At 38.0% G+C, this 25,239-nt stretch overlaps 1 protein-coding gene across 1 annotated transcript in view; it reads right to left on the bottom strand.

The window, feature by feature from the left end:
* Positions 1 to 421: 421 nt before the first annotated feature.
* Positions 422 to 25,239, bottom strand: part of ENPEP (glutamyl aminopeptidase) — a 35,619-nt gene continuing 10,801 nt past the window's right edge. The window contains exons 4-20 of the mRNA XM_072119311.1: positions 24,696 to 24,816; positions 20,669 to 20,823; positions 19,655 to 19,768; positions 18,038 to 18,172; positions 17,569 to 17,634; positions 16,145 to 16,210; positions 14,612 to 14,763; positions 12,179 to 12,258; positions 9,639 to 9,781; positions 9,155 to 9,210; positions 7,736 to 7,886; positions 5,793 to 5,866; positions 5,613 to 5,714; positions 4,675 to 4,845; positions 3,661 to 3,804; positions 3,492 to 3,573; positions 422 to 2,425 (exon numbers count right to left, since the gene is read on the bottom strand). Coding sequence (XP_071975412.1) covers positions 2,282 to 2,425; positions 3,492 to 3,573; positions 3,661 to 3,804; positions 4,675 to 4,845; positions 5,613 to 5,714; positions 5,793 to 5,866; positions 7,736 to 7,886; positions 9,155 to 9,210; positions 9,639 to 9,781; positions 12,179 to 12,258; positions 14,612 to 14,763; positions 16,145 to 16,210; positions 17,569 to 17,634; positions 18,038 to 18,172; positions 19,655 to 19,768; positions 20,669 to 20,823; positions 24,696 to 24,816 — 1,956 coding nt within the window. The 3' untranslated portion in view covers positions 422 to 2,281. The remainder of the gene's footprint in view (positions 2,426 to 3,491; positions 3,574 to 3,660; positions 3,805 to 4,674; positions 4,846 to 5,612; positions 5,715 to 5,792; positions 5,867 to 7,735; positions 7,887 to 9,154; positions 9,211 to 9,638; positions 9,782 to 12,178; positions 12,259 to 14,611; positions 14,764 to 16,144; positions 16,211 to 17,568; positions 17,635 to 18,037; positions 18,173 to 19,654; positions 19,769 to 20,668; positions 20,824 to 24,695; positions 24,817 to 25,239) is intronic.

The raw sequence follows: 25,239 nt of genomic DNA, 5'->3' as shown, positions 1-25,239 counted from the left end.
CCAATGAATCCAGCTTTTTAGACTAAACTTGTTATATTGACCATTTATGACTGTTGAAAAAGTAAAAAAAAAGTGTGCAAAAGCTTGCCTGGTCTCAGGTGGCAAACTTGGCAGGAAAAAGCTGGACAACCAATCTTTAGACACATAATTTAACACAAGGGAAAGGCAAATTAGACTAAAAAACAAGGCAAAAAAGCAATTAGACTGATAAAAAAATAAATTTCCCGCATAATATTTTATAGTATATTACTAAACACAATATTTTATTATAATTGTATATTATAGTCATTGTCAAATGTAAGGCATTATAATGTAAAAGATTATTAAATATATTCTACAAAATAACACAAATAACTCACACTGAGAACATATTGTGAACATATGAAATTTAATTAAATTCTGAATCAAATGAAAATAAAACATTTCAAGTGCAAAAAGTTCTTCTAATCAAGTGTAAGCCATGTGGCAATAATCTGTACAACAAATCAGTAGATCTTGTCTTGAATTAGGAGGAAGAAAAAACTGATAAGAAAACATTAAATTTTAAGTATTAACTTTTATTAGTTAGGATGATTCAGGACGTATTGTTCTCTATAAAGTAACATTCTACCTTCTCATTCATTACAGTGAGGAACTAACATTTATCTACAAGTCACGTATAGCAGAAAAGATACATATTCACAAATTTGCTGCATGAACACTTACATTTCAATTAAATAAACTAGTCTTTGAAAATCTGATACTTCAAAGAATTATATAACAGTTAGGGTCTGTTGTTCCCTTAGAAACAATATTTTTTACTATGAGTTCTCTGCCAGTTAATTGTTGGAGGAATGTAATAAGCTCCATCCCCACCAATGTTTCAGCAGGCAGGGGGCGGGAGTGGGCATAAGCACCCTGGCCCGCAGTATGTACTATAGTCTCAGCAGGGGCGTAACTTAAGGGGGGTGCAGAGGGTGCGGTTGCAACTGGGCTCAAGAAGCCTAGGGGGCCCATATGGTGTACCTTTCCTATATGAGAAGACTAGTACTATTAACAATACATTATAATTGGGGGCCTGGCACACATTTTGCACTGGGGCCCGGTGGCTTCAAGTTACTGCTCTACTTACAGCTGTAAATGACCAAACTAACATTTCTTTTTAAACTTTCTAGCAGATATGCAGAGATAAGATACTTAAAGTACAACTGTAAAAACTTTTGCCAAGCCCTGTGATGCTGCCATGTGTTCTCTTTATTCCTATGTAGGTGTTTTATAGTGTAGGTGGACATGTCTTAATATATTATTTTCTTTGTGATGTAGCAGATTACTGTATGATGCAGAGCTCCAGTACTTTGTCTTCCCAGCCTTGTTCTGCACTAGATCTGTGTACAATCAGTAACACTGATCCTGTGTCCTGATTGGCTGGGTTTGTGCACATTCAGGTAAATGCCCTGAATGCTAGCGGCATCATTGCTCATAGCTGCTGTCACAACAAGGAAGTCCCGCCCACTTCAGAAAAAGCTGAGAGTGTTTTATAGATCGTCTCACATGTCTATCACCCCTATATTTCATGGTAGGAAGAAGCCAGAAACTTAATACAGGTAACATTGGAATTGTTGTCAAAGGCTCTCTCCAGCTGTGCTAACACAATTTTTGTCAAGTATTTTTACTGTAATACTTTAAAACAAATCTTTAATTATAAGACATAAGTCAGGACTTTAATGAATCTTTAAAAGAAATCTACCATTTATAAAAATAAAAACTATGTACAAATACTCACCTCCTCTTCTCTTGATGTTGATCCCAACGCTGTCCTCTGGTAGTCTTAACATGTTGGAATCACCTAGAAAATATTATAATTAGCAGCACGGTGAGCAGTGACAAGATATCCGATGCTCCGGGCTGCTAATTATGCACTTCTCTGCACCTCCCTCCAATGCTGGGAAAGTTTCTTTTCTACTTGATCCCTAGATCAGCGCTGGGATCAACATTAAGAGGAGCAGAGGTGAGCATTTGTACATGGTTTATATTTCTTTAAATTTTGTTTATTTTTTAAAATATATTGTTTTCATTTTTGGAATGATTTTCAATGATAAATTATCATTATACATATGTAAAATAATGAATAAAGACATGGTCCCAAATGACACTTAGGGTTTCCTATTGGGTCCAGTGAATTGTTATAGAACAAATGGCCTTAAATGTGTGGATGAAAGGTAAGTTTCAGTCCCTCTTTGGTTTGCTCATTTACAATAAATACATCTGTTCAAAATAGTGACTCAAAGTCTCTTTCATATATTTAGGCATATGCTTCGAGCCAGGCCTTGATCCCTTCTTTGTTTGCTGTAACCCATTCAATGTTATTTTTTACAGTTTCTAGAGCTTGCTTTCTGGGGGTTTCTCCTGCTCCAGCCTCTGGATTTCTTTCAAAGAAATTTTCCATCTACAAAAATAAAAAAGTAGAAAAGTGAGCAATTGGAATTATCTTGAGAATGTAATTGATTTCATATATATATATATATATATATATATATATATATATATACGGTATATGATATGGGACTAATCGCTTTGGCCACAACTGCTAGGATCCCCAGCAATCAGCAGAACAAGGGACCAAAAGTCCCCCTCTTAATGGAACGTTGTGTCAGGGGCGTAAGTACAGGGGAAGGAGCCATAGCATATGTGGTATGTGTATATATGCTGTTTGTCTGTATATGGTATTTTATGTATCTGTATATTTACTGTATGTGTGATGTGTATATGCTCTATATGTAAGTGCATATGGGATTTGTATGTGTTGTATGCCTGTGTATATGATGCATTTGGTACTGTATGTAGGTGTGTATGTAAAAGCTTTATGTATATGGTGTGTGTATATACTGCATGGAATTGTAACTCAAAAGTGTGACTATACAAATACGTATATTTTTTAAGGGGGGAGGGGGGCCCCATACAGAAGTCTGCTATGGAGTCCTGCATCTCCTAGTTACGCCCCTGCGCTGTGCACATGCGTTACCGTTGTGGTGTCCCATTCCATCTATGGATCTTGATAAGCTCCACAGAGGTAAATGTAATGTATGTACATTATTCACAGGACTTTTAGTCTCCTGTTCTGCCTTTTTGCTGTAACTTGTTACCTTCATGGGACAACCCCTTTAAATAATAATTCTAAAAAACAATATAACGCGTTTGAATTTCAGTCAATTAATATTAATGACACATACTTGCAGGGGCATACCACATAGAGAAAACCTTTAACAAAATTTGAGCCTTTTTCATCCCGTCATTTGTCCATACTCAAATGGTGTATAACCTTTCCATGGCTGGTTATTATACTCTAAAATCTTTGACAAGAGGATCTGACAGACTATGAGTTAAAGGGTACTGGATCATGCTCTAGCTACAGAAATGATGATGCCTCCAGAAATCTAGGGTAAGAGAGGCTGACCAAATAATACATCTTATTGAGCCTCAGGATCTGCCGGCTTATGTCCAGATAGACTTACTTGCCAGAGCTGAGTTTTTGTGTTAAATGTTGTTGATATTCTTGTAATAATTCTTCCAAGGTTTCGGTCGTTGATAGTATATCTGTTCCGAAAATAAAAATATGGGTTGTCTTGACATTGGAAAAATGGAAAATATTAAAACGTTGTACAGTTCAAATTCTGACATTACCTTTTTACCAAATAGTCCCAGTTAATCCGCACCCAGTCCCAAGCCATCTGTTGTCCAAGTTTTGTGTATACAGATATGTAATAGATTACATTCAGTGCATCTTGAGTCTTAATAAGATTTTGGTTATAAATTTGTTTGAGATACCTGAATAGAAGAAAAGAAATGTTGATTCACTTCATTTCATATAAAAGATAGGAAGTTGTCATACATATGTGTATGTAAGAATATTTCTCATACCCAATAGTGCACCCCATACATACATACATATGGGTCCCATAGTCACAAATTGTTTTAGCCACAAATTTCTTATAATAGCCGTCGCATTTGGTGGGCATCAGAGAAATTCTAGATTTATGTATAAGGAAGGGCACAATGATATGAACTAGACAGAGAAGTTTGGGTTCTTATATGTTTGGCCACAACTCAGCACCATATGCAATCCCCTGATATATCTCCTCAATACAGGAGCAGATGTACCAAAAATAAAAACCGGAAGGAAGGAGCTTTTTGCTGTCTATTAGATTCCATGAAAAGGACAATTACTATCAAAGCTTATTTATAAGGTGGGTGTTTTAAGATGAGCCATTGAAGGACAAGGAGACCATGTGTAACATTGCACATTAGCTGTTTGTGTCTGTCAAGTCATGTACACAATGAATGAAATAATCTTTCTGGGCGTAAAGGACGCCCTACTTACACATGACCCCTAGTTACAAATGGACATCTCTAACCACTGTGATCTCTGGTGCAGTGCTCTGGATGCTGAAATTTCTTATTTACTTTACTTGAGTCCAAGGCTACAGTGATCCTTGTTCTCATGTCAACCCAACATTTTGAAATCTAATTGTCACAGGCAAAAAATAATTTGGCTGGAGTTACACTTACAAAATATACCTGTTCCGACTTACACACAAATTCAACTTAAGAACAAACCTATCTTGTACTTAACCCCTGTAGTTGAAAATATTGCTTCGAAGCTAGAACTAGAAAACAAAATGAAAAGTTCTTGCAGACCTATCCAGCAGCGGGATACTGTTTGTTGATGCGAGGCCCTGTAGTAGCTTCTCCTTTTCTTGAGCTAATGGAGTTTCTAAATACTTCTGGAACATGAAATTCCAGGACTCCTCGTCATTAGACTGCATCATCCCATAACGGTACACCAGCTGTCTGAGGTTCACTGCGATCCTGGGAAAAAGCAATGTACACACAATGTATTAGCTGTAATGTACAGGCATGCTGTTGTTTATTGCCCCTTATACTGGCCTGGTGTAAACAGAAAAAGATGGACCCATAAAAATAACCAAATGCTTTTACAAATTGAGCTATGCTTACACATAGGTAGTTATTGCGGCAGATTTATCAAGCTGTCTGAAAGTCAGAATATTCTTAGTAGCCCATGGCAACCAATTACAGCTCAGCATTCATTTTACCAGTGCTCATGAATATTTTAAAGGGGAGCTGTTATTGGTTGCCATGGGCCACTAAGAATATCCTGACTTTCAGACAGCTTGATGAATCTGCCCCATTATGTTGTTATATATGGATGTTATACAAAAAATTGCGTTGGCTAGAAATATCTCCCTATTGCCCTTATTTTAGGGTCACAATCATGACACCTTCAACTTTTATTGCGCTTCAAGTTTTATTACTTTTATATGTCATTGGTACAATCTTGGAAAAAAGTGTAAAACATTGTGTGAGGCCTTCAAAAGACAATTATCTACAGGATTGCCAATGTGCTAAAAGCTGCATGTGATAGGAACCCCATAGAATTTAATGGAGCACCAGTCATGCATGCGCCTTGCATTCATTGGGGGTTTCAATGGTCTGACCCACAGCAATCTGCCACTATCTGGAGGAGAATGGGGTGGCAAAATATAGGGAACAAGCCTATGTGTATATTCTACTTAATCATCTTGAAGTTATGTATGATAAGAAGTACTTTCTGTTACCCTGTCCCAGTTTTCCAGCTGTTAAATATAATTGAGGCATTGTTAAGTGCATCAGAATCTCCGAGCCTGCACGCAAGAGACAGCACTGAAGAGCGAAGGAGCCTGAAAGCAAGGGAAGACAGTTATCCTGCAATGTTATAGGCAACAATCTGTTTCATGTTGATGGAGGCATGCACTTACTTTTCCACATCACTGCCTTCATCTTTCCAACCAAGATCATCTGCAATTGGTTTTACTTGTTTGCGTAAATATTCCTGTAACAAATGACTTAGAATTACTATATTAATAAAGCCAATGCAGCCCCACAAAGCATTAGCACATTCAATTCTGCACCACATCAAAGCCAAGCTGGTTTGACACGTTGCCACAAATCTGTTGTGGTTAAATCTATATTCACTCATACAACACAAAAATCCCAATAAACATAAGAATTATGATAGTTCCATTCCTGAACACCCAACTTGTTATTTAAAAAGCATAAAAACTTCATAAGAGTTTTTATATCCTTATGTGCATGTGTGGGGCCTGTAATTCTATGCAATTTGTGTTGTACCCATCTCCTTTTTGCTATCTAAGTGGCGTATTACAGCGCGAATGCCGTAGTGAATACCCTATCCTACAATTTGAAGAACAAAAGCTTTACAGAACCAATCTGAAAGGCAATGTCCTACAAACACAAAAAACTGTGTAAACTTCCCTATGTGCCGTTGTCTGTGTAGTGTGCAGAGGGCACCAGATTCAGGATTTCTGGTGCATGTTCTGCATGAATCTGGAAATCCCTGTACTGCTCCGACGGAGTGCACCACTTTTTTTGTGTGACACACTTCTGTCGGACTTTGCATGATAAATGTGTCGGACAGTCGGACTGACCGGAATGCCTCTTTCAGTGCAGAAATTTGTGTTGCAAGATGCCTATGGCAGCTGTGACACAAAACGGTTGCGTGTGACACAATTGTGGAGCAGACACTTCTTAAATACCTTTGCAAGCAGTTTGCACCTAAAGGAATGTGCAAGTCCATCAGAAAACAGCACAAGCACCTTAGTAAATGTGGGCCAATTATTGAGAAAGGACATTCTTAGTTCCCAAGTACATCAATAATCACCACTTTAAGTGGATGAATCCTTTATATCGATACAGTTTGCATTTGTCATTGCATTGTCTAGTTAATACAGCGTGATATGCTACATGCATATCCCATGACTTGAGCTCTGAACGGACGAGTAAACCCACTGGTTTCCCGGACCTCCAAACACAAACTTGAACGGAGCCCACTAAGTGACTAGAAATCTTTTCCCTTTCCCTTGTCCCCATCCCCTTTACTTGTTCTTTACTTTGTTCGTTTGTGTTGTTGACCCTATTATAGGGTTTTGTTCTTTATGCAAAAAAATTTCAATAGACACAGTTTAAAAAAAAAGATATTCTTTGAGGTTTAGAGGTGAATACTAAAGTTAAGTTTTATTTATTTATTGTGAGAAATTTGTCTTGACCAATGAAAGTAGAAGAATCATTGGTGCTGCAAATAGCCATAAAGCATGTAAAGTAAAGCCTTTATCAAATCTCTAGGATATGAGACTGTAGAACATGCTTGTATTTTTTGGCCCAATACTGCACTCAGTTATGCTACACTGTTGCTTTACATGGCTAAAAATTTTAAGAAACCCCATTCTAAAATCCTGCACTAGGTATTGGGTGAGTGTCTCCATTTGAGAAGAACAGATCAAAAAGTCACTAGAAATAGGAGCTTTCACTCAGGAATACCCAACACATTATACATTTCACAGACAGAGAATGAATTCAATGACAGGCATACCGTATGTGAGGACATACATGTGGCTTATTTGGGGCTTGGGTTAGGTGGGGACCCATTGCAGCACTGATTCTCCATCACACGGAAAGGATTTTCCTGCAGCATACACTAGCTGAACTGCACAGAGGCTTGTACAGCTTCTACTGTACCCCACTCTTTATCAGCAAATCTTTATAATTTACAAAGGCAAAAGAAACAGCTAGTTTGTTTGTTGCTGTGCACAAAATGGAATACTGAATTATGCAAAGTGTATTGAAAAGTATAAGCTTTAAGCAACGGAATCACCTCTCCAACAGTATAATGTAATCAGTGTACCTGAAACTTTGGGTAGATGGTGTTATCATCCTCCAGCATATCCACTAAATATGACAGTGCAGATATTGCTCTAACCCAAGGAAGATAATCTTCTTCTTTCTCAAGATATTTTGTCAGGTTTAGTGAAACACCGTAATCCAGTCTTTCAGCTCTGTCGAAAAACAAATGTAAATGTTTGATGTTCTGTATATATATTTCTCACTTTCCCATGTTGTCTCACAATGCCATACATATAAGAGTGTAAAATACACTGTCCTTGTGAATTGACTGTAGTATTGTATGTGCAATATACTTGCAACACACAATAACAAACAAAAAGTATTTTTCAGCACCATAATGCAGGATCGTATCTTGGGTAATCCCTGGGATGAGTGGTCTTGCTGACAAAACAGATAAAGCATTATGATAATGAGCTTCTATGGCTGGTTCAGCACTTCTCTTAGCATATTAGTTATTCACTGCAGGAGAGGATGATGTAATCCCTGGGTTGTGCCTGAAGGCAGAATAATCAATTGCTGTACCATCCACCAGATGCTGTGTATGAGTGATCCAGCTCAGGTTGATTAGTCATGTCTTCACTAACCTCCATGTCTAATGAAAAGCTCTGTGTGTAATGTGTTTATCTAGGCAGCCAGCCTGACCCAGCATTTCCAGTTTCCTGAATGTTATTCTAGGTTTTTCAGCAAAACCACTCAACTCAGGGATTAACCAAGATATGATTCTGCATCAGTGTAGCTACAGCATTCTCAAGGTATGTTTGCTTCACAATGCATCAAATCAAATGGTAGGTTTACCATACAAGTGTATTGCAGTGTAAAGGGTTAATTTGTGTACAGACAATAGCATAAATAAAGCATCAGAAAATAAAATCAAATTTTAAATCAAATAAAAAAAAAAGTGTATCAATATCTGGTTTTAAATCTTTAAAAAAATAAGTCAAGATATTCTTTCCAATAAAAGAGGTTGTCTAGATAAGGGACTGCTTTCTAAAATACAACAGTTCGCCTTCTAGGCGCTGAAAGCCAACACATGGCCTATTTAGTGGTTGATTTACAGACATGGGATCTATCAATCAGTCCACTTTCCTATTGTGACAATTATCAGAAATGATAATCATACTCTGTGCTTTGTAACATTTGACATTCCATTGTGGAACTAATGAGTCATTTTCACTCCCTGGGGTCCTTATCTAAATGTTGTCTTTGGCAGTTCACAATTGTTGTGCATCAGCTTGTCTTCTGAGACGTCTCAGAACTTTATCGTTGTCAGAGAATATTCCCAGTGAACATTGTAAATACATTATACAAATATCCAAAGCCAAAACCCTCTGTAGCATATGAAAACTAATTTGTAGCATCCACTATATTAAGAACACTTGAAAAAGGTATGTATATAATAACAATGTGACTCAATACTCACCTTGCTAAGGCAAAGACATCATCAATTATTCCAGCCCTGTCTCCTGGTGTAAAAACCTAAAACACCATTCAAATTGTGAGAAATACATATTGTACATAGGAGCTAACACTCATATTTTTCTTAAATCATCTTATTTTCTTATCTAAGTGCATGATTATTTTTTATTGTGCTATGCATTTGTAACAGGTTCATACACAAATATAAGAATCTACAACAAGCTTGAAATAACTGGTGAAAGGCAAGAGGGGGCATTACTCAGTGGCTGCCATATGGATGCTCATAACCAACAATTACACTGGTGGACAAAGTAATCTCACATGCTTGGTAACAAAATATCAAATGAAATCCATGCATAGATAGGGGGAAACATACAGAGGTGATATACATCAACTAGTAGGTCAAATACCAATCCAAGGAAATATTTCCAATATACCATTTTGTAGAAAAAGAAGGCAAAGTGGCTTTATATTATGATAATACCTACCCCATGGTTTGTCTCTAACAAAGTGGCAAGATGATTCCAATTTTGAATTTCATAATTTACTCGGAAATATCCAAAGTGCACGTTATTAATCTTGAAAAACCCATCTGCACTACTATCATATGGTTCCAAGGTAATTGAAGGGGCTATTGCAGAGAAACATATGTTAGATTCTGGAATTAGTTACATTTTAAATAAAAGCAAGTACCACTAAAAACAAATAAACATTTTAAAGGAGGATTACCTATACCTATCACTGATATATAGGGGCACATTTACTTATCCAGTCCTGTTGCGATCCCCATTGTGCGTTGTCCGACGATCAGGACTCGGGTGCGATTCACTAAGGTCGTGTGCCTGATATTCTGCATGTGTCGCTCCCCACTCAGGTCCGCCGGAGTTCACCTTCTTCTTCCTGATGTATGTAAGTGTGTGTCTTGCAACACAATTTAAATGTTAAATCCCGTGCTGAATCTGAATCCCGTGCTGAATCTGCCCCCGATTTCTGTCACATGAAAGCTGGTGCCGATGCGCCAAAACCCGATTGCGTAAATAAATAAATAGTAAATAAGGCCCATAATGTGTGTCAACCATCACTAACTACAATGGTTGAGATGGAGGTTATCTACTGTACTATTTCAATGTAGGACTAACCAGACACTAGGGCAGATTTACTAAGTAAAATGTAAAAATGATGTCCTTTTTTGGGCACATAAAAGCCTAACATACAATGGGTAAGGAAAGTATTTAAGACACCTTTACATTTTTCACTCGTTGTTGGTAAGATCAAAACATTTCTTTTTTTTATTATTATGTACACTCTACACCCCATGTTGACACAAAAAACAGAAATGTATATATTTTTGCTAATTTATTAAACAAGAAAAACTGAAATATCACATGGTCATAAGTATTCAGGTCCTTTGCTGTGAAACTCATATTTAACTCACATGCTGTTCTTTTCCTTCTGGTCCTGCTGAAGGAGCTCAGAGACAGAATTGTGGAAAGGCACTTAAGGTTCCTAAGAGCACAGTGACCTCCATAATCCTTAAATGGAAGAAGTTTGGGACAACCACAACTCTTCTTCCACAGGATAGGGAGCGGGTCTCAGTGATGAGACCCCCACATATCACGTGCACCTCAGTCGGACCACTCGTTGTTCCCTGAAATAGGAGGAGCAGCCGGTCGTGCAAATACGGTGCTCGACAATATCTGTCAGAACCATAGAGCCAGTGGCAGCCCAACTGGCTGTTCCCATCATATCGGGGAGCGACTAGGGGTCGGAGAGGGCATTAATTAGCAAAAAATATGTTTTTTGATCTTACCAATTAGCTGCAATGAAACAAAGAACGAGAAATTTTAAGGGGTCTGTATACTTTCCGTACCCACTTGGGTACCATGCGCCACATTTATCAGTCCTAAAGAAATGTGTCACATGCCCCATGTTAAGAGTTCATACTGTACTTCTGGTTAAGGTGCTGTATTTAAATCTGTTTGAAGGTTGATTTTATAAGGTGCAATCATTCCTGATTCTGTACAGTGCTTGTTCTTAGTGCTATATTTCTGTACAGAGCTTGGTTCTGGTGCTTTATCTCTATGCGGAGCTCATTCCTGGTGCTGAATTTCTGTACAGAGCTTGTTCTTACTGCTCTATTTCTGTACAGAGCTTGGTTCTGGTGCTGTATCTCTATGTGGAGTTCATTCCTGGTGCTGCATTTCTGTACAGAACTTGTTCTTACTGCTGTATTTATGTACAAAGGGTTTTTTTTTAATAAGAGAAGGTGCTTCTGACAAGGCAAAATACTCTGTGGTTTTGATGGTTAAATACGGTGGTTGCTGCGTCCCTCTGGGTCTCAATATGCACTTGAGAAATAGGTAATTGGTTGCTAGAAGAACAGGGTTGTATGGCGCGCTACCAAGAGACAAACTAATTGAATATTCCATTAGTTCACCTCTTGGTAGCGGGCCATAAAACCCTGTTCAACCAAATTAACTTTTGCTGTGCAGAGCTTCAGATGATTCAGGTGCTGTTTCTTTATGTACTGCACTAGTTTAATAATTCATGAGAGGGACTGTATTACAATTTAAAGGGATACTGTACATATTTTATTTAAAGGGGGTATTATCTATACTAACTCTGGAGGTGGCAATGCATACACATATATACATATGGAAGCACTGTATTCAATCATTTTTATTTAAGCGTGGGATGGTAATTTTTTTATGATTGGAATTGTTATGCCTTTGTTATGAAATTGTATATTTTAATGGCTTTGGAGGGCCATTTTTCGAAATTTGCCCCATTAACTAGAAACTGCCCTGACCAGAATTATCGTGGGTCATCAGCCATTGCAATATAATTGCAATATAAGATTTATATTGATACTGCTGTAAGCTCCATGGTATAATGAGTAATTCACTTTAGTGCAAAATATAATATGCCAATTAAATTAACATGAGATATTTGTCCCAATTTTCATCATTTTGAAGCTAGCAGTGTATTCACTTATAAAGATAAGGCTAGGTTTGCTCAGCCTTTTTACCTGACATGTTGTAAATGCTGGTGAGCTTTACAGCTGAGTTGCTGGTAGCATAGTACGTCACTGGAATGTTCCACCGGTAACTGCAAAGATACAAACATCATATCAACTTACCATGCTCAGTAGCCAGGAGTATCACTGTACAATGTTCTCAGTCCTTGCCCAGTCCCAGTTGGTTTACTGATTAGATTTAGAGGAAAGGGGCTATCTTTCTGATTGGTGGTCTCAGTGATGGGACCCCCATGGATCACGAGAATGTTGTACCCCCGTTGTACCCCAAGCTAAATAGAGCAGCCTATTGCGTATGCACCGGCTGCAGTATTCATCTCTATGGTGCTGACAGAGATACAGTAGCCGAATGCCGTACTTGGCTATATCCGTCAGTGCCATAGAGGTGAATAGGGCAGACACTGCATGCACAACTGGCTGCTCTATTCAGCTCAAGGTACAACAGGGTACAAGAGTTAGGGGCTAACTTGTTGTCACCAAACAACCCCTTTAGGAGAGGCGCCTTTTCAAACCTAAAATTTTTCTCCGCTCTGCATCTACTGCATCCAGTGATAACAATTCTCTTGCAATTGTACAAAGGTAAAAGGTAAGGCTTCAGTGTAAGATTTTTGTTTGCTTTCTGTTCAATGTATACATCAGAATAACAGAAGGCAGTGGCATGGACTACAGTATAGGCATACCATGGGAAGAATGTCCATAAATTTCCTACAGTATACTGGATTTTACATTATTTTCACTGTATACCCATATGTATAGACATTCACAGACCCAGTATAATGTAGTTACAAATGGAACAATGAACATAGTGACAGATTTCCCTCTGCAGGTTCTGTCTGTAATTCACAGTTATCTCAGAGCTTGAGATGGAGACTCGCTGTAATGAGGTCTCTGCTCAATAAAAGTAATGGAGACTCAGCATTCAGCATCATACATCACAGCGGCAAGGTAGTAATATTCAGATTCTATGCCTACCCTTAGTGATTGCCTGTTACATCCTGTATATAAGTCTATGGGGTCATTTATCACAGTTGTTATTCTTTCTTTTCTCTCTATTTGCACTTTTTCCAATGCTTGTACAAAATTGGAGAAGTTGATTCTGTGTTAGATTTGCCCTATTTATCCAAACAGGGCAGATGTGCTTGTTGGACATGCAGCTTTTTTGGCACTTATTAGCTGATTTGGACCAAAAACAGGAGCCAATAAACAACCATAAAAAGGTGTAAATTGTGGCAATTTAAAAATAAATTCAAACATGGGATTGAACATATTTAACATAGCAAAACCCTTATGATAAATAAGCACCAAAAACACTGGAAAAGAAACGACACAGAGACCTCACTATAATAAATGACCCCCTATGTATCAGGTTATACATATGTATAGGCTGGCAGCTTTAATACTATGAAATGCACCAGTATTTGCCCTGTCTGCTGGTCCACCCAGTGCCACTCAGCACTTCTAGTTTTCTTGTAGATAAAAATAAGAACTGAAATTTTCTTTTAAATGACAAATGTCTCAGAAATGGAACAGGTATATCAATGTTCAGAATTACTTAGAGATCCTCTCTCAATTTTGGACACTTAACCACCCGTAGGTTTTTATTTACCAATGTTTTTGTGTCCCAAATCGCACTTTAACATGTCCCTATGTGTCCGCTAAAAGAAAAAAAACCTTTATATCTAAAGATAGGTTGGAAGAGACGAATCGGACCCATCTCTTGTGCACGCTGTGGCTGCGCAGTTGCATAGTAAAGCCGGAGCTATACACCCTGGCTTCAATGCGCAAATGCAGTGAAGACGGTTTTAGTATGCCAGCTTAAAGGGGTATTCCCATTTTAGCAATTAAATGTTATAGCTTGGGTAAAGAATAGATATACAATTTTCCAAAATACATTCTGTATCAGTTCATCAATGGTTAATAGATCTCTGTTTGCTGTCATTCTACAGAAAGCTCCATTGCTTATTTCCAGTGGACAGCAATCTGTCCATGGTCACACAGGTGCACGGCTCGTTATATCACACAGCTCTTATTACTCTCTATGAGACTAACCCTTTATGCGCCTGTGTGACAATTGTCAGATTTCTGCCCACTGAAAGTAAAAATAGAAGTTTTCAACAGGATGATAGTAAGCCGAAATCTAGAAAATCAAGTGGAATTGATACAGAAAATATATTGAAAAAAATTTATAACTTTTCATTATACAAACAATAACATTAATTTGCCAAAATGTGAACACCCTCTAACAACACTTGTTTAGTGTCCCAAATCGCCCTGACAGGTCCTCTTTGAGTCAAAACACTCAAAATCTTGTTACCGGTTAGGAGAATTGTGTATGTGCTTATTTCTGCTGTACATCTGTACTTCAATAAGGTTTAATCCTCCTTCTTAATACTGTAAAATGATATGAGAATGATCCCACACACCTACCTGAAGGGGGATGGGGGTTCAGATGAATCAGCTTTTGGATCAAAAAGAAATCTTTCCTGTTTAACAGTGTTTCCCGATTCTACATTGAGCACTGGATAACCCATCTGTCTAGTCCAGGTATCCATAACTTCTTTAACTGGTTTGTTACTTGCCTAAAAATATAATTCATGTTATCAAGACAATTAAATGGTTTTTCTCTTCATACCTTCTGTTGCTTATACCAGTGATTTTCAACCTGTGTGCCGCGGCACACTAGTGTGCCGCGACACAAGGTTGAGTGTGCCGCGGGGAAAGTTCCCCGAACTATGCTGCCCCTGTGTAGAGCTGCCCCGTATTTCTGCGCCCATACTTACCTCCAAGCCCCGCGTCGGCGATCCGCCCGTCTTCTGTAGCTCCTGCACCGCGCGGCCCATGTCACGTGACTGACGCGACCTGACGTCAGGTCGCGTAAGTCACGTGACCAGAGGCGCGTGGTGCAGGAGCTACAGAAGGTAGGCGGATCGCCATTAGGAGTGAAGGTACGTGGAAGAAGACATCAAGGGTAAGTATATAGGGTTATTATTTGTATAGGGAAGGCAGCTAGGGTCTTTTTTTAATTAGTAAAGGTAGGCTGGGGCTTTTTATTTGTTAAGGGAGGCCTTTAGGGCCTTTTAATTAGAAAAGGGTGGCCTCTGGGGCCTTTTAATTAGTAAAGGGGGGGCTCTAGGGCCTTTTAACTAGTAAAGGGAGGCCGCTACAGGCTCTTAATATGTAAAGGGAGGCCTCTAGGGGCTCTTAATTTGTAAAGGGAGGCCGCTAGGGTCTTTTAATTAGTAAAGGGAGGCCGCTAGGGTCTTTTAATTAGTAAAGGGAGGCCGCTAGGGCCTTTTTATTAGTAAAGGGAGGCAGCTAGGGCCTTTTTATTAGTAAAGGGAGGCCGCTAGGGACTTTTTATTAGTAAAGGGAGGCTGCTAGGGGCATTTTATTAGTAAAGTGAGGCAGCTAGGGACTTTTTATTAGTAAAGGGAGGCCGCTAGGGGCTCTAATTAGTAAAGGGAGGCCGCTAGGGGCTCTTAATTAGTAAAGGGAGGCCGCTAGGGGCTCTTAATTAGTAAAGGGAGGCTGCTAAGGTCTTTTAATTAGTAAAGGGAGGCCGCTAGAGGTTTTTATTAGTAAAGGGAGGCCGCTAGGGGTTTTTTATTAGTAAAGGGAGGCCTTTTATGACTGTTTTAGTGTAATTTTGTGCTATTTTGGTTGGTGGTGTGCCCCAGGATTTTCTAAGTATAAAAAGTGTGCCGCGGCTCAAAAAAGGTTGAAAATCACTGGCTTATACAACATGAAGACATTCTGCAGCGTTGTCAAATATAAAAATTCTATATCAAAAAAGTCTATATCACAAATGAGACTCACAATCTAGTTCCCTATATCAGAAACACTAAAAACTATTTATACATACATTGGACCTCTGTTGAGCAGTAAATGCGATTACTTATAGTATTAAGAAAAAACCCTTTTAGGGAAAAAAAGCTTTAATAATCTGTTCTGATTTCTCACCTCAGCCAGAGAAGCCCAGAAGTCATCGGTTTTGGCATTCTGGAAATGATACTTCTTTAGGTAATTCTAAAGCAGGAATAATAAAGTTAATTATACTACATACTGTCTTCAGAATCAAATAGGAAGAAAGTCCACTGCCCAAAACATTAAAATAGTGCAATTTCTATAATTCGGGGGTCAATCTTAAAATATCTACTTAGAATTATATTTTTATATAGTTATATTGTAAAGCGCTATGGAATATGATGGAGCTATATAAATAAAGATTATTATTATTATATATTGGTACCCTGTTTCCCTGAAAATAAGACACCCCATCAAAAGTAAGACCTAGTGGAATTTTTTTCAAGCTTAGAAATACACATGTGTATATACATATATATGGCCTCCCCTGAAAATAAAACCTAGCGGCAGTTATTGCTACAGCTTCCCCCACCCTGTACATTAGTATTAGTAGATCATTTAGATTCTGCAAGAGGTTGTGAAATGAAATAAGAATTCTTGGGATAAAATAATAGTAATAATAATCTTTATTTATTTAGTGCCATCAAATTCCATAGCGCTTTACAAATCAAAATCACTGATAGCTCCTTTGTGAATGTGTCACAAGAAGTTTCCTGGACAAAAAGAGAATGCGAAATTGGGGCCTATGATTCTAATAAAAATGAAGTCACAACAAATTCAGCATGAAATTCAGAGCTTGGAGATATAAGGATGTTTTTGACCTGATGGAATTTAAATAAAAAATGTTGCTTTTTGTTCATAAATACGGAGATTGTTAAATGTACCATAGATTATTGTATGTGGAAATAGAGTAACACGGCTTTCTTGATGGAATTCAGATGGTTAGGCTGATGGATGTGATGGTGGGACTACAGTATATTCATGAGAAATTAAGACATCCCCTGAAAATTAGACCTAGCACGTCTTTAGTAGCAACAATTTATTTAAGACACTGGCCCACATTGATCAAAACTAGTGCAGTGATCAATGTGCAATGAACCATTTCGATGTTCCACATAGCAGCAGGGTTTTGTTCACTGATGCATCGGCAACCTTTGCAATGTTTCAGAGGCTACGTCTCCTTCTTCAGGCCTACTATTGTTTTAATAACAGAGGGATACAGATAGTAAGTGTCGGTGGTATACAACGTTGCTATGGCTGTAATGGAGTAGAAAGTCTCCTAATCGTACACGGACTATTAGTTCCAACTGAGATTTATGTGAAACTAGTAGATTTGTCGAAGATTCTAGAGATTATATTTCATACACTACCAGAAGGGACAGATAGTTTAGTGGGTAAAATGCGGTGACAGTTGTACTGCAGAAGTGTATTGGCATACAACTAGTGAATAAAATAATACATATTTTATAATACTGTTTGTAATATATGTTAATTTCAAGAAATGCAATATAATACTGCACCTGACATCCTAACTTGAAATACTCTGGTGTAATCCAGTTTTCAAGCATTCTTAAAATGGATGCTCCCTGTAAACATAAAAGACATACGGTATACTATACATAATGTACACATAATATAATAAGCATGTATTCTCTTTCTTACAGATTGATTTCAATTGCAGTCATGTTCTTGTGTTCAATGTTTTATTAGACAATTAAATGAATGGCTACTGGCTTGGATTTGACTAAATTAATAAAAATTTGATCACTTGGACTGTATAATGCCCCTAGCAAAACTACAGGTCTGTACAGTATATCAAGTAAAGGTTAAGGCAACTCATTCACCTAAAGAAATATTAATACTAGGACAACATACTCTAGTAAAATCTATTATTATTGATTTTCCTTTTTCCAAAACATTTACAATGCGATTGTGGAATTCATGTAAAAGATATTAGAGTTCATAAATATGTCTAAAATGATTTCCAACCTTGTTATATGAAATGGCATCAAAGACTGATGTAATCTCTGCTGGAGTGGAGACTTCCACAATAATTGGGTGGGAAGACAGCAATGCATCATCTCTCATTACGGGTAGCAGGTCATCTATCAAAATTTGGTCAATCTGTCAAAAGAAGAGTTTTACATTTGAAAATAAAAACTCTTGTACATAAAAATCCTACAAGTTCATACAAAAGAGATAAACACAGATGTCATGCTTCTTTTCTGATGGATTCCTATGTAAATGGGGAAACAAATCTGAAGTGTATACAAGAACAAACAGAGCAAATGTCATTTTAATCTAAGGTCTACATTTGACCTGCTATACATATGTATGCTGTGTGTTAACCCAATTTCAGGGTTCACACTTAGCATAAGTATGTACTGTAGGTCAAATTGTACTTTTTAGTAGCGTTATTCAAAACATTTGGAAAAAAATCCAAAAAATCCAAAATTGACAAAAAACCCTTAATTTTCTCACGTGCTTTGTACTTATTGCTATCAATGTGTGGTCCAAATGACACCTAACTATTGCTTTTAGGGTCAGCGGGATAACTGAGATGCCAAATTTATATAGCTATATTAATAAAAAAACTATAAAAAAATGTTTTCTTTCTTTTTTAATATTATTTCAGGCCCCTTGGGATGTTTTAACCCTTATTGCTAATGCTGTACTATAATGTATTGCAGTATACTATGAAACTACCTCTCATCTGCCATAGTCTGCCTTTGGCAGACTGTAATAGATGTGGCTGAGTGACAGGTCTGTTAGTCTCAATCAGGCTCCAGCTCTAGTTGGGTTTGGCCATGGCACCTAGAGCTTAACTGCTACAATCGGTTAACGCCAGGTTTCTGTTGTATGATGCAGCATACACATGGCCTTATGGATAGAGCCACACAGGCTAATGGCACCATGATGTATGATCATGTAATGGAGCATCCAAGGCTTAAACCATAAACTGTATAATGTACCTTTATCTTTATCCTTAAATTGGTATTCTCATCTCGGCTTTCACATTTTATTTAATTCAGCTGCCATATATAAACATTTCTTCAATTGCATATTAATAAAAAAATCTACCTGTGTAAAGATAATTGTACGTAATTGTAGTAAAGTTTCCCCTTAGAAACGAGATATTCGTTGTTGGATGCAAGCACCCTCACACTCTTCCAGCACTGGCGACACATGTGCTATAGAGCCCTGCATGACCACCTGGATTCAGCGACCATTGCCACAGGATGGCTCTGGGGCATGCTGTAACTCTTGTACATTTCATATCCAAAAAATATTTGTTTCTTTGTGTAATCTCACCAGCAGAGGTGGTCGTATCCAAGCACGACAATCTCATTACTAAGGGAAGACAAGGCTACATTTTTGGGAAATTATCTTCCAACATCCATAAAATCCAATTAAAGGAATGTACGTATATGGCAGATGAACTTAGTTAAATTTGATTGCCCAGATGAGAATACCCCTTTAATAGTCTTCAGTTTGGATTCTCCTTTTTTTCATTATTTGGTTTCACATTATTTCTCATGACGAATAAGATGTGTTATCTGTTATAAATATCAATGGTATTTTTGGTTTTGCCACAGAACAACTAACCATGTTCCATGAAGGTTCTGATGAGTTTACTCCTGAATACTCAAAGAAGCTGGCAAAGCCTTCATTAAGCCACAAGTCGTCCCACCAATCCATCGTCACTATGTTTCCAAACCACTGAAATACACATAACATAAAAACATAATGATTATTATCGGTCTTTCATAGAAATACATTATTTGTGCCTCAAGGTCCATTATGAAGCCAACCTAAAAGTAGGTAAGCTTCAAATATGTCAACAAAATTACAGAATTATAAATGTTCTTTATTCTAGAATGTAAACCATCTTGGGCAGTGGCATAACTAGGAAAGGCAGGGCCCCATAACAGATTTCTGCTTGGGGCCCCCCTCCCCCTTAAAAAATATTCATACATACACACACGTTTATACACTTAAATATACACAAAGAACATTCTACACTCATATACTTGCACACACACATACATATGTATACTCTCATATGCAGACATTTATGTACTCATATATACAATTATCCACTAATACATACAGTATATACAAATTCAGGGTTCATTCAGGTGGCCCCTCCTCCATCCATAGAGAACAGCGGTGCGCGGCCGCACACTCGGGAAAAGATAGAGGCCGCCGGGCCGCCATTGCCGTCTATGGGGACATATATGTGGCTACATATACATCCCTATAGACAGGCGTGTGAATGTACCCTTATACTGTATATACATACTGTATATACATACAGTATATATGCATCAAAGTTGCATACATGCTGTTTATATACATACATAGTATATAGTGAGCCAGCCGGGCGGCCACAGGAGTAGTGAGCCAGCCATGCGGCTGCAGAAGGAGTGAGTGGGCAACATGCGGAGGAGTGGGTGAGTGGGCAACATGAACATCTCGGATGTTCATCCCAGGCCCCTGTGCCGCCCAGGTTGTTACGCCACTGATCTTGGGGTTGTTTTTGATCAGCTTTCCAAACTGTTATTTGTTGGAATGCCCAATTCAGAATAACTATTGATCTTGTAAAACTTAGTCATATACCTGATGGACAAGCTCATGAGCAATGACAGCTGCCACTCTCTGCTTATTGACCGTTGCAGATTCACTAGGATCATAAAGCAGATTAGTCTCCCTATATGTGACCAGTCCCCAGTTTTCCATGGCTCCAGTGCCAAAATCAGGAATTGCTATTTGATCTAAGTAGAAGAAAAGAACAAAAAACAACAATAATATTGCTGTATATAAATACAAAAGTGAGACATCTTCATTGAAAGAAGGCCGCAATGCTGAAACATAAGGCATTTCACTTCAAAGGTACGGATTAGCATTTACAAAATGTAATCCATTTAAAAAACCACATTATCATGTCATATAGCTCTAGCTGTCTCTAATATCTCATTGGCATTTGTGAGCTGATCAGCCACTGCAGCTTTTTATATACCGTAATTAAGTCTTTTTTCACTACAAAAGGTGAAAACATGCTTGAAGGTGACACTTTAACTCTAAATTTAGAAGCTTCTTTTTAGTATTCACCAATTGCTTAAAATGTGCCTCCTATTCTAGAGTCTGGGATAATTTAAGGAGGAGGTGAATTATGACTGTGATCACACTGGCACCCAGGCTTATATTTACAATTTATGCCATGTCTTGGGGATCAGTCTTAGGCCCCTTAGCCAATAGCATTTTTCTCATGTCAGTCACAAGTGATCCGTCATTGATTTGGACCCGCTCTAAACTCTGACACATAGCTGTTCAATAGATATTTTCACACATCCCATTTTTTTATTTAAAGCATCTCCGTTGCGATGCATCAAAAATAGTGCATGCCCTACATTGATGTGAGTCAAGAAAACCCCACCTATTTAAATCTATGGGTGGGTCAAAAAAAGCACATTGCACTTGGATGTCATTGGATGTTCACATATGGTGACCTATCACCTCTAATAAATGAAACCGGGAATTCAGCTTCTTAAGCTACATTTGGCACTATAACATCTCTTAGTGCTGCTGCTTCTTCTGTTGGATTTGGAAGGATGCCACAATCCACAGACGTAAAGAAGCTAATAGAAATGGTCCTCAAATCTGGGACATAAACTCTGCAATAAAAAGGAGCATGCGTGGCAGGACATTTGCAAGGAACTGTACCCTCCTGAGTGGGACAAGAAGACCAGCAGTCCTGGTGTAAACTGAGTGACATTCAAATTGTTGATGAACAGAAAAGATGGCAAATTTTCTGTGAACATTTTCGCTGTGGTTCTGGCCTGTCCAAGAAGTGCCCATTTTGTTATTGGGAGCATATGATGCTCTTTAAGGACATAATGGAACTTCATCTGCAAGTTTATTTCATTTATTTCTACTTTTATGTATGTTCTTTTTGAATGATTGAATACTGTTTCCAATATTTTCTGGATCTCATGGACAAATATTAAGAGGAAGAAGAATTTTGAAGTTGCAGGCACATCTTCTGCTTCCAGAGCCATGGTAGCTTCCCAGGATTCTGGGGAGAACTTGGAAGGTGAATTTTCTGTTGCTGCTTTTGATGCCTCAACCACTCAGGCCCTAACTGCACGGGATGTTAAAGTGCTTGTCCGGGCCACTACAAGGTGGTGCAGAGGTGGATCATTATCTGATCAAAATTCTGGATGAAGAGGTCATCCAATACATTAGGTGCCAAAAAAACTAAGACTATCTGGAAGATTATTCACATAGTCTAGTTCCATATCCCAAGGATATTCTCAAGGAGAGGAAAATAGTGTATTTCTAGTCATCAATGTCCATACTTATTGATGCTTCTACTCCCCCTAAAGACCCTATAGCCCTCCTGTACCTTCTGAAAGGCCTATGCATAGGCCAATGGAATATATAAAACCCCTTCTCATTATTCACAGAAAAGGGGACCGTATGGTGCTTGTTCCCTCTATAGGCAGCATGATTACCCTGACCCGTGTGGCATGCATCACATGTTCCTCCCCCACCAATGTCTTTATGGGATCAATTTACATCCCAGTTTACTGATCCTCCTTCTACCCCAGTGTCATGTTTTCATCATATGTGATTGTCTTGTAATTTGTTGACAATCACATTTGTGGCAATTTGGGCAAAAAATTTTTCCACATGTCAAAAAGACATATATTTTTCTTCTTGTCTGAAAGTTTTTACTGGCCTTTGGTTTCAGGTCCCCAAGCTGCACATTTCAGTGGTAAAGAAATAAATAAAAAAGTTAAGCTGAATGTTTGCCATCATTTGCTCACATATGGTCAATAGAGGCATCTTACCAAGTGAGTGTAAGGACAAGGGCCCTTTAAAAATAATTTAGCCTGCCATTCGTTTTTTTCTTATGTACGAGAAAAATGAAACAAAATGGCATTACATTTGTACAGGAAAATGCAGCATTGCAACCGTAAGAAATCTTGAGCAAACTTGCACGATTTTCATTGAGCAATGTTACGCGATTTTCAACACGATTTGCTTATAGCCATTACTGTAGCTTATAATAAAAACTGCCTGTGCAAACAGCTTTGCTATTTTATATTTGCCATTGAAAAAATAAAGGAGACCCTAGTGGAGACTCTACGGCCCCTTTCACACTATGTTTTTTACATGCAAGTTCTGTGCATGTTTATGACGTAACGCAAGGCAAGTATGAAAGGGACCTAAAGGAGTTGTCTCTGTTATTTATTTATTTTGTGGACAGCCTTCTATATAGTAATACAAATCTTTTTACAACCACCTATGGATTTCTGCACCATAGCTCCTCTTCAGCTGGCCAGCTGAGGTGGTAACATCTTCTACAGTCCCATTAAAAACAGTTCCTAACCACTTGTCGGAGAGTCGCAGAAACTAGTCACTCCCTTTGTAGGGATTCTGGTACCAGTTTGTGCTTCCTGATCTGAGTGGTACAAACCCTAAATCCATCCATGTATCCATGTATATTTGATGCAAGTGATAAACCATGTTGGTGACAGTTCTTGTTTTATACAGACATGAACACATTTGACAATATATTTGACAATGACATGAATTTTTTGAAGTCCAAAAGACCAAAACTATGAAAATTGTCATTTCATTTAGACCACAGCTATGCATAATGGAGACGTTAACAAACCATTTACTGTTATTTTGAGAAAGAGGAGAATGTTAATTGGAAAAATACTAAAACAAGCTGTGGGAATCGTGTGAAAGTGGCCCCATTGAGACTTGGGGGTTAACATGGCCATATCAATTTCACAGGTCATTAAGGCCATTAGGAACTAGCTAAATATAATCCATGGCCTTTTCCTTCTAAAATCAGCTTTTCAAATCATGCCAATAAGCCTGAAGGCCTATGCATTACCCTTCTGTGCCAGCTTCACAGGCTGTTACATTTTGCTGCCATTAATTACAGCAGGCAGAGGGGGGAAGTGCTGAGAGAGCAGGGGCGAGAGTGAGAAGCCTGTGAAGCTACTGCACAGAGAGGCACTGGTAACACTGTCAATATCTCTTCAGGATCATTAATTTAATTTTAAAAGCAAGGACGCCAAGGATAACAAATATAAGAAAATAACCAAAGCCTGGATTTATGAGTGAGGCTTCTTTCACACTTGTGTTTTTTATACGCGAGTTCTGCGCATGGTTTTGAAATGCAGAACTCACACTGCACTCTACCTTATTGTATTCAATGGGTTTATTTCTATTTGCATTTTTTTCATGGGTTTTTTGAAAAACAAACCATACAAGTATATGGAGAAGCATCAAAAATGCATTGCACTCTGAGAAACGTGCAAGTGCAATGGTTTTTTTCCCTGATCTATTGCCATAGAAAAGATAGACCACAGTCAAAAGTCTTTTTAATACACTTTATACGTGTTATCTGCTTGTAAAAAAATAATGGTTTTCACTGATAAAACTCTCATCAGACTTTGATAAAACTCTGAAACACAAGTGTGAAAGAGGCCTTACTTTCTATGGTTGCATAGTCCAGCATACAGTATGGAAAGCAACTTTGGAGTTACAAGTGAAGTAATGGACAGGGACACATGCAGATTTTATTAGGATGAAGCAACCAATGTACTTTGATGGACATACATACCAAGCTTTGGAAGGGAATACTCCATATCGAAATATTCTTCAAAAAAGTCAAACACAACCTGAGTAGTGTCGGCTGCATACACAGCTGTTTTATTCTGTAGCGGCTGCACATAGATTTTTAGCTGTATGAAAAAAAATGTTAGTAATGAAAATTTTATCTAATTTAACCATTATAGAGCTGTGTTGCTTTGCCAAAGTTTGAAAATCTTGACACTAAGGAATATTTATCTGCACTTGGTGATAATCTAATGATTATGGGAGGAGTTGTAACTAAAAGCTGTTGTTCCTCAAATGTGTTGCCCACCTTTTGCAAATAATTGATATTGTTTGTATAAGGAAAAGTTATACAAATATACAAATCGTATATCAATTATTTGCTGAAAGTGGGCAACCCCTTTAATGTAAAAAATGACCAACATTACAATATGGTTTTTATAATACTGTTTTATTTTTATGTAGTGAAAGGATATATGGACCCATTCATGCATCATAGGTCCACTGACCGCTAACTTTGTGTCCCCTATAGCATTATGTATGGGCACAGC

The sequence above is a fragment of the Engystomops pustulosus genome, chromosome 1 (genome assembly GCF_040894005.1).
Source record: "Engystomops pustulosus chromosome 1, aEngPut4.maternal, whole genome shotgun sequence".
Classification (NCBI taxonomy): Eukaryota; Metazoa; Chordata; class Amphibia; order Anura; family Leptodactylidae; genus Engystomops; species Engystomops pustulosus.
This window is presented reverse-complemented; position numbering and strand designations above follow the sequence as displayed.